General features: G+C 40.8%; 1 protein-coding gene across 2 annotated transcripts in view; it reads left to right on the top strand.

The window, feature by feature from the left end:
• LOC112565065 overlaps positions 1 to 13421 on the top strand; it is a 16202-nt gene extending 2781 nt beyond the window's left edge. The window contains exons 1-22 of one of the 2 annotated variants that reach the window (XM_025240311.1): positions 2932 to 3143; positions 3358 to 3593; positions 3909 to 4001; positions 4334 to 4468; positions 4803 to 5068; positions 5330 to 5407; positions 5620 to 5683; positions 6022 to 6234; positions 6760 to 6871; positions 7003 to 7110; positions 7820 to 7971; positions 8129 to 8244; positions 8824 to 8985; positions 9233 to 9419; positions 10044 to 10234; positions 10434 to 10658; positions 11079 to 11193; positions 11389 to 11655; positions 11889 to 12149; positions 12372 to 12614; positions 12980 to 13072; positions 13290 to 13421. In XM_025240311.1, the coding sequence (XP_025096096.1) occupies positions 7043 to 7110; positions 7820 to 7971; positions 8129 to 8244; positions 8824 to 8985; positions 9233 to 9419; positions 10044 to 10234; positions 10434 to 10658; positions 11079 to 11193; positions 11389 to 11655; positions 11889 to 12149; positions 12372 to 12614; positions 12980 to 13050 (2058 nt within the window). In that variant the 5' untranslated portion in view covers positions 2932 to 3143; positions 3358 to 3593; positions 3909 to 4001; ... (5 more) ...; positions 6760 to 6871; positions 7003 to 7042 and the 3' untranslated portion in view covers positions 13051 to 13072; positions 13290 to 13421. Of the gene's footprint in view, positions 1 to 507; positions 677 to 1080; positions 1272 to 1527; positions 1756 to 1933; positions 2049 to 2396; positions 2661 to 2896; positions 3144 to 3357; positions 3594 to 3908; positions 4002 to 4333; positions 4469 to 4802; positions 5069 to 5329; positions 5408 to 5619; positions 5684 to 6021; positions 6235 to 6759; positions 6873 to 7002; positions 7111 to 7819; positions 7972 to 8128; positions 8245 to 8823; positions 8986 to 9232; positions 9420 to 10043; positions 10235 to 10433; positions 10659 to 11078; positions 11194 to 11388; positions 11656 to 11888; positions 12150 to 12371; positions 12615 to 12979; positions 13073 to 13289 lie in introns of those variants that run through there. The other variant, XR_003099333.1, reaches the window with a different exon arrangement.

Genomic DNA, 13421 nt, shown 5'->3' with positions numbered 1-13421 from the left:
TGATGGAATGTCCTTTAAAGTACAGCCTGAACTGTTTTCATTGTGTTCCACTTACGGAATCATCTTAAGTATATAATTTTTTTTTACCGTAAGGCCAGTATTAAGCAAATTATCGAGCTCCTCCGCTTAATATTAACATATTTTAGGAGTAACTTCCACCTGTACCTTTAAGAGACTGCTTAGACGCCACTCAATGGATCGCCAATTCTAAAACTAACTTCTTGTGCTGTGGTTTAATTGAGTCGTCGCCAAATTCTGCTAGTATATTTCAGACTACGTCGCTTGATGTCCCAGTTTAAACTCATTAGCAGTAGCTAAAATTTATAATTTTTTAATTCTAACTTACAAATTAGCTACTTTAGCACGTGACGAATTAGCTTGCTTTTTATGTAATATCTTACACTGGAACAATATTTGATTTGCTTGCTGTCTTTATTGAGAACTTGCACCATGGGCAGTCAAAGGGAAACTTGAACATTAAACAGTAAATCGTTCTTGCCATTAAAGCTGACTGGTGAAGGAGCTTGGGCTGGTGTTCTGGAGGCGGTCTTGGAGGAAGATTGTCGTTACCAGGTGCAGTGGAACCAAACGCTCCGGACGACCAGCGAATCACAAGCGACTGTTCTGTCTGCCCTCTGCCCCAGCAACTGCTCTGGCAATGGAGTGTGCGACAAAGGTGACATGCCTATGCCATTATTTCCCCTCTCTACGACTTTTATTTTCCATCGGTGGACAATTTTATTTGAGATGGTTATTTGATGTACTCTCCTCGCTCTTTCAGAAAGCAAAAGAACTTTTTTCAGTTTTACAGAATTTGTAATTTTCATCTAATTTCTAGTTTAACTGTGTAAATTAGCGTTTCAGTCAAAATAGCATCACTATATTCTTCAAATCTAGTTGTGTTGCAGTTCTTTATTATTAATTGCATTAAAGACCTCTTAAAATTTCGAGAGAATGGAATAGGTTTAGCTGAGAATATTTTGGATGTCGTCTTTGTCACTATTGCCAGATTACGCATGTTCATCGAAATCAACATGCAAAGCCACTATGGGATGTACATCATAACTAATTCTTCTTTAGGTGTATGCCGCTGCAATCAAGGTTTCATTGGTGCGAAATGCTCGGAGAAAGCAACAGTGGCCCCAACACTGAGCAGACTTGAAAACAAAGGCATCTGCAACTCCCTGACCAGCGACTGTTCTTCTGTTGAAGTCTTTGGACTTACCTTTGTAGCAAGTGAAGCGCTTTCATGCTTCATCAAACCATTGTCGGTACGCAAGTTTTGATATATAAATTTAAAAACAGCAGCAGCAGTTGTAGTATTTGCACCAGTGAGTAGTTTTGTAACTTTGATGCCAGCTTTTAGATATCGATAGATGTGTTGTTGTATTTGGTTTGGTATCTTTTTTCTAGTTGCTAATATTAATGATTTTTTTTAGTTAGTGATATGGTTTTTTATCTACACCTGCTTCGGCTCACGTTAAAATAGTTGTGCAAATATTGTATCTGTCAACTTGTGGTCTACAGGTTGGTCCCACTGGCTATAATGTGACATCAAACTGGACCACAGCTAAGGCCACCTTCATCAGTGATACTCACGTGCTGTGCTCCTTGCCTGCAGTGAGCAAGCAGCCGGGGGGCTACCTGATTAGCGTTGCCAACACTGCCGGCTACTTGAGCGAACCCCTCCTGATGCTCGTCTTCAATCCCTTCTGCTTTACATGCAACACTGTGTATGGCAACTGCTCGCAAAAGGTAAGCTATTCACTTGCCATACAGAATTTTCACGGTCATTGCGCTTGTTTCGTGAATCATACAGATTTTCTGTGGGCACACATCTTGTTAAATACGCACATACTTTAAATTCATTAGATACGTAGAGACAGGTTTGGCATTTTTTTTTTACAAATGCTGCTTGGATTGTATATTCCAGTTAAACACCTGCGTGATAGACAACACCTGCTACCTCAACAACACCATCAACCCAAGCAACCATACCCAGATGTGCCTCTCCGGTGTCAGCCCCATCTCATGGACCTTTAGTGCTTGTAGGTATTTGTACTGGAAGTGTACTGAGCATCTCATGTCAGTTGCCATCTATCCTTCTTGGCTCATTCACGTTACACGCTTCATTTAATATTGATTGTACATAGTGCATTTCTTCTGATTGTGTGAGCTTATAGTCTCATAAAGGGAGATAACTTTTGTGAATGTATAATGTATACTCATTTACTCCAGACTGTCTTTTTTTCTCCTTGAAGCAGTCTAAATCTTTCCTGCTTTTAACTTGATCTGTTCCTCATTTGCCTATTTTGTTATTGTTCACATCATTCTTTGAACCTTTACGAATTAAAACGAGGGATTGGTTTCCTTTTGTTTGCATGAAACTCTCGCAGCACCTTGCACGAAAGGTGTAGTGTGGACAGAGGTCGTAGGTCAGGGATTCGCTCTACACAACCATCTCAGGCTGAGTAACATTACAACGCTGGACGCCTGCAAGACCCAATGTCTAGCACAGCCGGACTTCCTGTGCCGGTCAATAGACTACGACAGCGACAACCACCTGTGCATGTTGTCCAAGTATCGACTCAGCGACGCCACAGAATATGCGCTCAAATTTGAGGCCAAGATCTCGCACTTCGACTGGTCCTGTACTGATGGTATGAGTCTCTTTAAATCTAGAGGAACCTAATGCTTGTCAGAGTACAAAGCTTGTGTCCTGAAACTTCTGGAAAGCTGCAGGAAATGTATTTTACGCTTTGACGAAGTGTGATTGAAAAATATACTATTTCATCTAATCAGAATCTCTTAGTTTCATCTTTCCTTTTTTATTTCTTTCCTTTGTCCTCGATGTCGTCATTGGACACTGGGTGGTAAATGAATCTTTTTATTACAGATCGGTTGCAACAACTCGTACGTGACATGGGATAGGTTTGCGAACTCCGCAACTGTTGAGAACAATCTCCAGATTTTCCAGGATACCTGGATGGAAGAAGAATGTCGTCTCCTATGCTTAGCAAACCAAGCGTGCACGGCAATCAAGCACAGCCCTCGCCAAGGAGTGTGCATTCTGACGTCATCAACTAACGGGACCTTGCAGAGCACACCGCGGTGGAACTTCGCTCAGTTCTCTTGTAAACCAAGTAGGTTAAATGTGATTTTATAACCTTTGCTTGAAAAATCTTAGTTATTGACAGGAATCAATATCCATTAACCAGTCAGTGCTTTTATTAGATGTCATATCACCACTGAGCCTGATCAGTTATCAGACATCGGGTGACTGCCTTTATAAACGTCATATTGGTATTCACATCTTTGGCTCATATCGGAATCACAAAGGTTTCGTTTCTATGGCAGAGCCAATCAGCGACAGGTCAAAGCTCGCCGTAACTGAGGCAAGCGTCTGGTCGGACTTCCAGGGGCCGGGCAAAGACAGCTTCCGGTGCGCCTTCAGCAAGCTGTCCTCAAGTGACCTCCGATATGACGTACTCTGGAATGTTGATGGCTTGTGGATCTACGAAGACGTCACGGAAAGCAGCCAGTCCAGTGACGTTCTTCCTGCCAGCCGAGCCACGCTGCGAGAAGGATCCAAGGTTAGCCTGGAAAGTGTACACAAAGTGGACTCCGTTTGCTAAGGACTACCCAAGGCGATTAGCATGGAAATAGCGTAGATTCTACAACAAATCTTTAAGGGAAAGCTCTGAAACCGTTTGTTAGCTTTAATATTTTTTGTCTGCTAGTTTTGTCACTGAAAACCCAATGTGAAACGTTTGCATACAAACATGTTTCTCTTACCTTCGCCATAGAAAGGGGAGAGCTTATCACTAACCATCAACAAAATTTCAAATATGTGTGGTGCTGATAAAAATAATATCACAATTTTTGCAAGTACACAACTCGTGTTACAGCTTGCATGCGCTGTGAGTGTTTGCAATAACGCCACTTGCGAGGACACAAGGGGACCCTTGACCATCTCGGACACCTATACTGCGCAAGTCAAGGTATGCACACGAGTGCCTCAGGTGTCCAAGTACCTTTTTTCATATGTTTAAAACAACGATAGTAAAAAGATTTTTAACGTTACTCATAAATGAAAAAAATGAAAACAAATATTATGTTTACTGTTTTTTTTTGTGTTAACTGTATTTATTTTGTTTCAAAACATACGCCAAAATTAAATAAAAGGTTCTTTCTGTCAAATGCGAACTAACTAAAAAAGGTGAGAAAAATTTAATGTCAAAAAGCTTATCAAAAACATATGCTTACATTATTAAATTGGTTTTTAAGATCATTTTCTTGTAGTATTTATATCTTTTTGTACTGCTATCTAAAGATTGATGGAGCTACAAACATGACACTGAGAGAAGGGGACGAGGGACAGATAATCACCCTTCAGGCCACAGCACCGCCGTACGTCTTGTGCAGAGGAAAAGTGAACGCATCAGACGAATGCTCAATAAAATTTCAAGTACGGTCCAGCTATATTTCTAAAAAGCTATCATTTTTCCAGTAAAGATGCACATCTCTACCTCCTCTGATATTCTATCCCTCTCTTTCTCTGTCTTATCTACCATTTAATCCCCGAATGTAGATGGGAAAATGCCATTTACTACCTCTGCGAGGGCAGGGAGTAGGACGTCCAGTCTACCAGCATTGCAGCTACATTAGTATATATCTCTAGACTTTATTATAAGTTTTTATTATGATTATGATTATTTATTATAATTATTTGTAATTCTTGATTTCTCTGTCGTAATACATTTTCTACACTTATGGTGAAACAAGCTTGCAATAATCTTTAGGTTATCGTCAGCGAGGTCGACAAACGAGTTGTCTGTCCTTCGGGAGGCAGCTTACCCAGGTGGTGGTGCAGGTCACGAAGGGCCAGGAGCAAGTAACCATGTGTGACGTGACGCTGAGCAACAAGGCGTGGCAGGAGGCTTTTACCATGCTGGTCAAGGCCACTATAGACCACTTGTACGACGGCGACCACGTGACCAGCCTGACCATCATACGTCAGAACAGCGCGCGAAACGAAACAAAGCAGGACACACTGATTTCAAGCAAGGTAGAAAAGCGAGAAGATAAGGGGACACTACTGGATGGCGTTAGTTCCCTCTTTCTGTTTTTTCTTTTCTTTTTCCATTTAGTTTCGTTTATGCTTCAACAATTTTTTCTGTTTTTACTTCACTGTAGTTCTTTTCTGTACCATTTTCTTTCTCTCTTTCTTTGTTTTCTTAGACTTTCCTTAGAATGAAAAAATTGATGAATGAGTGAACAGAATGACCTACAATTTTTCTCTCTCATGTCTTTATCATTTTCCCTACAGATCTGGGTACTGGATGGTGATACTTCAGCACTTTGTACATCTATCAACGACCCCACACATAACAACATTCGACGGACGGTCAGTATTAGTTAAAGAACAAAGAAATGTTTCCACTATTTAGTGATACCTAATTTTTTTCTATTATGCTAGTATATTAATATGTATTTATCATTTTTAAATAGTGTAGTAGCTAAATAGTTCTCTGTGCTGTTTTTCTCGAAGAAGTTGGAAAGATCGCACATAAAACCAGGTAATAAGCTGATTTAATTCACTGTTGCGCTTGTTTTCAGATACTATAATAACTACATGGAAGGTTCCTTTGTCCTCTACCGCAACCGGCACTTTGACCAAGAGGTACTAAACTTGACAAACCATTAACACGTGAACTCTTGTTAGCTAGTTCCTAGTTTAATTTTATACCATTCTTTACTTATTGTCACTTTAGTATTTATTTATTTTTATTATTTGCTTTTCATGTTTCACTACACATTTCCCAGTGTGCCGTAGATTTACTATTTTGATTCTTCAGTCTTATTACTTTCCTAATTTCCCAATGAAACTTTTAATTACGAAAAACCCACTACTAACTCACACTTCTAATTGTTTACTATTTACAGCGTAAGAGTAATAGTATCTTGAAACACTTAATAAACAGTCTTTTTGCATGCTGACTCACAGTATTTATATTCTAGGTTCAAGTGTACTACCGCCGATGTGGAAGCGCCGCTTCTTGCAATTGCGCAGTGGCCGCCAGGGCCGGAAATGACGTCGTGGTTATAGACAAGTGTGGGCCGTTCACTAAACAAAGTCTCGCCTTTTACCCGCTTACCGTGCGTCTCTTCCGAAACGGGCTGCTCACACCTGGTCTTCAGGTGTTCAGTCGCTACGAGGGACGAGAATTCACGGTAATGAACGCCCTTAAACAATGTAGTCTGCCAAACCAAAATATACGCATGCGTGAGCCTCACGTTGTGTTAGATGCCAAAAGTCGTAAAGTGCGAAACATATTAAAGAAGATAGGTTAATTAGTGCTCAATTTTGGGTTAAAATACCTGATGATTTTTGGATGTTGTTACAAGCTGTTTTTAGAATTATTCGTACACTAACTGTGCATTAACAACAAAGACACATTGTAAACGTGAATTCTCAGCATCTTTACATTTTTTTTTTTTTGGCACTTCCAAATGTCTTTGCTTTGCCTATAAGGTACCGTACAGTTGCAAAATCTCTTCTTAGTGCGAGAAGACGTTTCTAAAACCCAAGCAAGTTTTGTCATCCTTCAGTGTCATTAGCTTTGAACTGCTGTATCAGATGGAATAACTGCTTGTTTGATTCTGCCCCACCTTTTGACATGACTTTCTTAATGAAAATAAAACTTTATCATGCTTTGCCGGCAAGTCTAAGTAGAATTTTTCATTTTGTCTTTTCAGATTTCCCTTGGCACGGGCACCAAGGTCTTTGTTAGACGCAGTGTAATCAAGGGTTACAACTACCTCAATGTCTGGGTGAAACCATCAGGAGCAGACTTCAACAGGACAGAAGGCAAAATTTTTTTGTTTCTTTTTTGGTTTTGCCTCGACAATGCAGATTTTCAGTAATAGAATATTTATGATGAAACCTACTTTATCTCGATTGTCCAGGATAAACATGCAATTAGTTGTGATGTTTTTCAGGACTCTGTGGGTTTTATGATGGAAAAGAGACAATGATTTCATGCTCAGAAACGGGACCTTGCTTACTACTAGCCAACAGCGACCAGACTCTTTCTCTGCGGACTGGAGGTAAGATTTTCTGTCTAGAAGCAAATGATTATAAAAGCATCATATCATCTTAAGTTTTAAAACAAAGGGCGATGACGAGAAGCTGCAATCGTGTTAAGTGTGCTTTCAGCAAAAACGTCGGCTTCGTTCGTTCGTTCGTTCGTTCGTTCGTTCGTTCGTTCGTTCGTTCGTTCGTTCGTTCGTTCGTTCGTTCGTTCGTTCGTTCGTTCGTTCGTTCGTTCGTTCGTTCGTTCGTTCGTTCGTTCGTTCGTTCGTTCGTTCGTTCGTTCGTTCGTTCTGGTTTTGGTTTTGGTGGTGTTTGGGTTTGAGTTTTTTGTTTGTTTGAGTTTTACGCCGTGCCAGCAAATTAAGGCTCTATCACGGCCAAGCATTCTTTGGAGATAAGGTGAAAACTGTTGTATTCATGAATTATTACTTTTATAAGCAGGACGTTGCTTTCCTTAGATAAGATGGATAACATTTTTTTACCGAAGTGGAACAAGGATATTGATATGGTGTGTTAAAATCACACATTAGTTTATAACATAAAAACCGAAATTCTATTGTAAACAGACTTGTCCCAGCGTTGACAGGTTTTATCAGCGCAAATAGGGCGCTACTCAAGCAGACTCAGTGCTACACATGTTACTGTGTTGTAACTCCAATAAGCATGGAGTTACTATCGTAAATACGAAGCTGTTCTCGTAAACATTGTTACTTTCGTAAACAGGGTGCCAGATGAGAGCTCACTCTACACAGGTACTTGCGGAACGGATGAAAGCACTGTAGTCACCTCACCGACCTATTGCAGCTGTCACAGCACAGGTGTCTCGGACTGCAACCCACAGGGAGATGTTGTCATGTGCCCTTTCATGACACTAGGTCAGTGTCATACTAAGAACAGCTACTCTTTTCATGCCTTACGTTTCGCAAAATAAGTTCGACTTTTATTCGAAGCAAGTGCTTGTTGTTTTGTAATCTGTCAAACATTTCATATTGTCGAAAAAAATGCAGAAGCTTACCATAACTTCTAATGCAGGTGAAACGGACATCACTGACACACTGCTGGAAGAATCAGTCTACCCGGCAAAATGTGGCAGTCAGAGTGGGTTCAGCTACCCTGAATTTGAATACGATGTGTATTATAACCCACCGGTAAGTGCTACGACCAGCGTCGATGAGTGCAATAGTCAGGAGCAATAATGCCACCATTGATAGAAACGTGTGGTTGGAGAACTAAGGCAATCATAGGAGAAAATAATTGTCGGGGAAATCCTCGAGGGTTACCAATAAAACACTTTGCTCTTTGAAGTTTGAAGATTAATGAAAAAAATGGTCCGATAACAACGATGGGAGTGAAAGACCGATGAAGGTGAAACGTTCAAGAATGAGTCATTCGTCCCTTGACTGGTACCTATCACTGGGGAGGGGGAAAGCACATCGATAGATGCGGCAGCTGACCTCTCACACCTGTTCTGGGCGGGTCATAGAGTAACAGTTATTGTGGGTTTTTTTTACATAAATGCTTAGAGTCATTTGTAACAAAGTAATGGCAGCGCGCTGTTCTGTTAACTTGCCCAATGAAAGCTTACTTGTATGAAAAGGTTGACATTTAAACATTTACCCCTATCATGAATGTTGAATTGTATTTTCCGCATGCTATATTTTTTACAACAAAATTCTTGTGTCTACAAATCAAATCATACCATTGACTTTTATTGTTCTTCCGAACAGGATATTGATGTCACAAAGCCGACGCAGAGTGGAATGGCCCCTTCATTTATACGAAGCTTGTGTTCTTACTTTTTGGATTCGAATGCGATCTCTTCTCAATGCAAACATGTCATCGGTGTGGACGTCGAGAACAGTCTGCTGTCGTGTTTTCTTGATCTCATGGTTAGCAAAAACATTACTACCAATATCCGAGGACATTCTATCAACACCTTGTCAAGTGTTTCATATCTATATGTATCTATATATATGTGTGTGAGTTTGTTCAAGAATATGATATATGAAACATTTTGATTGCTTTTCAGCTTATTTGTAACATTATTAAGATTATTTGTTTTGCTCTAATTTTTCCAAGTCCATCTGTTAAGAAATGATATGGATTCTCATTTTCACGATCGCCTATCTCTTCCAGATCACGTCCGATTTTGCATGGCAAAAGTCTGCTATAGACAATGTGATCACACAGTGTGAGCTACAAATAGCACGTAACGTGTCCACCTGGGTAGTGAACCCCAATTCAACGTTTGTGGGTCCCGATGGCAACTTCACAGACCAGTTCTGTATTGCCGAGTGTGGAGGAGCCGGATCTTGTGTACGAGGTGAGTTGTTGAAGAGATCGTGCAGTGAGTGCCGGCCTTTACGGTGACTGCTACAAATTTTTGCTAAATTTGCTAAATTCAGAATCAAACCAGAAAGAGGCTGCAGACAGCAGAAGCTCTATGTCTTTGCTGTGAATGAAGATCCACTCCAGGTTAGAGGTATCTTAAAAAAAAAAACACTTTCAACTGATTTTACAGTACTAACAGCTCTTGTTTGGATTCAGGATAAATCTGGTGATAAAACTTGCATAATTAATGCAATACTCTAGCTATACATACATTTATATATTACATAATTCATTCCTTGACTTCGAATCTTTCTGTCAAAACTGATGTTTCTTGGAAAGAGATAATTGTATAGGTGATGTTAACATTGAAATAGAGGAAATCAAGCTATAACTTTACACACATGACACACTCATTTCTAGTCTGCCAGATCACTACCTTTAGTTTTACCTCCTTCCTGACACCCCTTGAAATAACACGAAGGCTGTCTTATTACAATCGAGAAGAAACAGAATAAAAAGGAACAGATAAATGCATTTTTTGTGAAATGGCACTTTCACCAATATACGCACATGTGTCTTAAAGCACCTATCTAGGAAACTCTTGTTTTACCAACAGGTGATTGCCAGTGCAGGGAGTTCTTTGCCGGCGCTGACTGTTTTGTCGCCACAGACCAGCCTCCAAATCTTTTTTTTCTGGCGAACGACGGTCTTTGTGACAGCAGCCGCGACGTGTGCGACACCGTTACTATCTACAACAACAACACCATCAACATCACTACACTAGCTTGCTACTTCATGCCGGCAATGGTAATCGACAATCAGGACATGCCTCAGACCTGTCTAAACTATAAATGTATCACATTAAAATCTGTTCAATGTTAAAGTATGTTTGCTGGTTTTAAGAAAAAACATAGAATTTCAATGGTTAAAAAGTTTCTCTATGTCATAGTGAAGGTAAGTCATACGTGCACTAAGAAGATGGAATTGCGTGTTTTGTGTCCAACAGACAAACGCCACCGGAACATACCCTATATCGCAGACAGAAACACGAACGGCATCCACTTTTCGCAGTGTGAACGAGCTGAAGTGCCCCCTGCCCTCTACCTCTGGGGGCAGCTATTATGTCAAAATCACCAACGACAATGTTTTCTACAGCTCCACGGCCACTCTTATCATCTACGACTCTCGCTGCTTCAACTGCACAGCCTCAACCAGTGCATGCGTACGGAAGGTGAGCAGTTAAGTCTTCTGAAGGCTTGGACGGTCCTTTCTCGACTCATACTGTAGTTTTTTTTCCTTATCTGCTGTTATACTAAATTTGTGCTGTTATACTCAAAATAGCACTTTTTCATGTTATTAGTAGCAGGGTAGGAGTAATATTGAATAGAGGTTTGTCTATCGTGCTTCTTGTTTAAAGTCGCTAACAAACGTCTTGCGTTTGTCTGTTTCCTCAGCCTTACAGATTTATTTTGTTTATTATTCATTTTGTCCTTGTCTTTTCTGTTCACTGCATCTTGCTGAATCATATAGACAATAAAATTATCTTACAGACATTTATCTGCGACTGAAGAAGAGGCCAACCGTTTATGGTTTGTGAACTACACTAGTCCGAAACGAATACAGTGTACTCACACATTTTCAACTGTTTCAGACTTCTTCGTGCTTGATAGACGGAAAGTGTTTTGATGATGGAGACTTCAGTCCGGATAACTCACGCAACTTCTGCAGTGCTAACGTCAACGCCAGTAGTTGGCAGCAAGCTAACAGTAAGCATGGTCTTGAAGTTTCTGTCTCCACACTCTGGTAATCTGAGATCAGTTACACAGAATATAAGCATATCTACTATACTCTCTAGTGTTTGTATTGACGATGCATTTTTTCGCACAAGGATTCATTTGTGTGAAGCTCAGCGCAGGCTTTGATATACTATGGGAGACAGTAGAGGTTGTTTTCTTTTCCAGATTCATGTGAAACACTAGATCTGGTGTGGGTGAAGCAACAAGGAATGGCAATGGGTGCATCATCAACATCGGAAACTTATATCACCGACGAAAACAACTGCCGACAGCTGTGCTTGTCTCAGTACAACAGCAGTTTCGTGTGCTCGGCATTCTCATACAACACGACGTCAAAGACATGCACAATGTCTACAGAAGACAAGATCCAATCCCCAGGAAGATTTTTCCCGCAGAATGGCACAAACTACTATGAATGGCAGTGCCAGAACAGTACGTTGCTTCAGAGAGATTCGACCTTCATTTGTATTCTAGATCATGATGTAACTAGTCATTGAGTCTTCTATTACCTTTGCTATGGCACTGTCTTTATGAAAGCTAAATATAAGCTATAAGACTTTCATTAAACGTTGGTTTTGTCATGAATTTCATGCCGCTTGTCTTGTTTAAAAGCTGAAGATAAATAGTAAAATGTTTATGATGTAGCTCTTCTTCTATTGTGTTAGATCCTTGCGGAAAGAGGGGCTTGTCGTGGTCTAGGCTACCAGGCTTCGCCATTTTGGGCAACGGGGATCGCGTGGTGACGGCACGCACTCGCGCCGCGTGTCGGGATGCCTGCCTCCGTGAGCTGTCGTTCCTGTGTCGCTCCTTCAGTTTCTTGGTGGATGCCCAGAGGTGCTCATTGTTTGCTGTGACGCGCGCGCAGGCTGGACCAAGCTTCGTCCGGTTTCCTGGATACATCTTTGAGGAATGGCGCTGTGCCGCAGGCAAGTGAAGACAATTCTAGATGTTTTTTTATTACCACCGGATGCAAAAATGTGTGTAACCACCACTTTAGACGTTGTGTCAAAACTTCTTGCATGTACCTCCATGCTTTATGCACGTGCATTTACTAAAGCGTAAGAATCGAGCTTTAAAATGGTGCTTCGATGGAAAAAAGTGATGTGCCCACAGTGCAAAAGGTTCATTTCTAATCAACCTTCGTTCAGGTGCTGACCTGCCCATTTTGACGAGCAGCCCGATGGCACAGATTGAGCGTGACCCGACGGGAGGGGAGAAAGACTTCACGCTGGTCTGCTCGTGGAATGCTATCGAGACCAACTCAAGCCTGCGATACAACGTGGAGTGGTTTATAGACGACACCATCGTGCAGGAGGTCCACCTCAACAACAGCTTTAACCGAGCCTACATGTCCCGCTCTCTTCTGAAAGCCTTACCCTTACGCCACGCGGGTATGTTGCAGACTATCTGATAAAAGGTTCGATGAACCAGTTGATAATAAATAAGCTTATGAACAAAATGCCACCTCTGTCAGCAGAAGGATACGTACCTTTCACTAAAACGACAGAGATTTCATTTTACATTCAAATTGATGGAAGAGATGTAAAATTTTGTATTATCTATTGATTCAAGGCTCACTGATTGCATGCTGATGAATATTGTGTACTATATGTTCCCGCAGTACAGATCATATACTGCTAAATGCTTTACACTGATAACTACCAGATGAAACAATGTTCTGTTCAGATAAGCTTTTTAATGCAGAGGTCATCAACACTTTTTTGTAGCACTTTTATAATATTTCCTTGTTATTCAGCTGTCTTGTGGAGTAAGCGCATGCGTGGAGAACACATGCAACGTCACTTCCGGACCACGTCGACGAAGTAAAGAGATTGAACTTGTAGTGGAGGTACCACAAACTTTGCTTATTTATATGTTTTTATCATTGTATTCATAAAATGATGGTGCTATTTAAAGTAAATTAAGGGAAATTAAGCCTGTCACTGTGTCTTATTACAAGCGAAAAGATGTAAACGGGTGCAATCCGCTCTTACCTTCTGCTCACTCATAAACGGGATGTAGTTTAACTTCCTTTACTATACGGTAATACTTTCTTAATTCTCCAGATTGTAAGCGAAAAGTCACTGGTCCTAGAAGAAGGAAGCGGCCCCCAAAGTGTGCAGATAAGATCTCGCATGCCACCCGCCTTTCTGTGCAACTCATCTGCTGCTCCTAAGTGACTGCTTCATCAAGATCAC

Source organism: Pomacea canaliculata, linkage group LG5, assembly GCF_003073045.1.
Source record: "Pomacea canaliculata isolate SZHN2017 linkage group LG5, ASM307304v1, whole genome shotgun sequence".
NCBI classification, from domain to species: domain Eukaryota; kingdom Metazoa; phylum Mollusca; class Gastropoda; order Architaenioglossa; family Ampullariidae; genus Pomacea; species Pomacea canaliculata.
The sequence above is the reverse complement of the archived record's forward strand: the minus strand, read 5'-3'. Positions and strand labels throughout refer to the sequence as shown.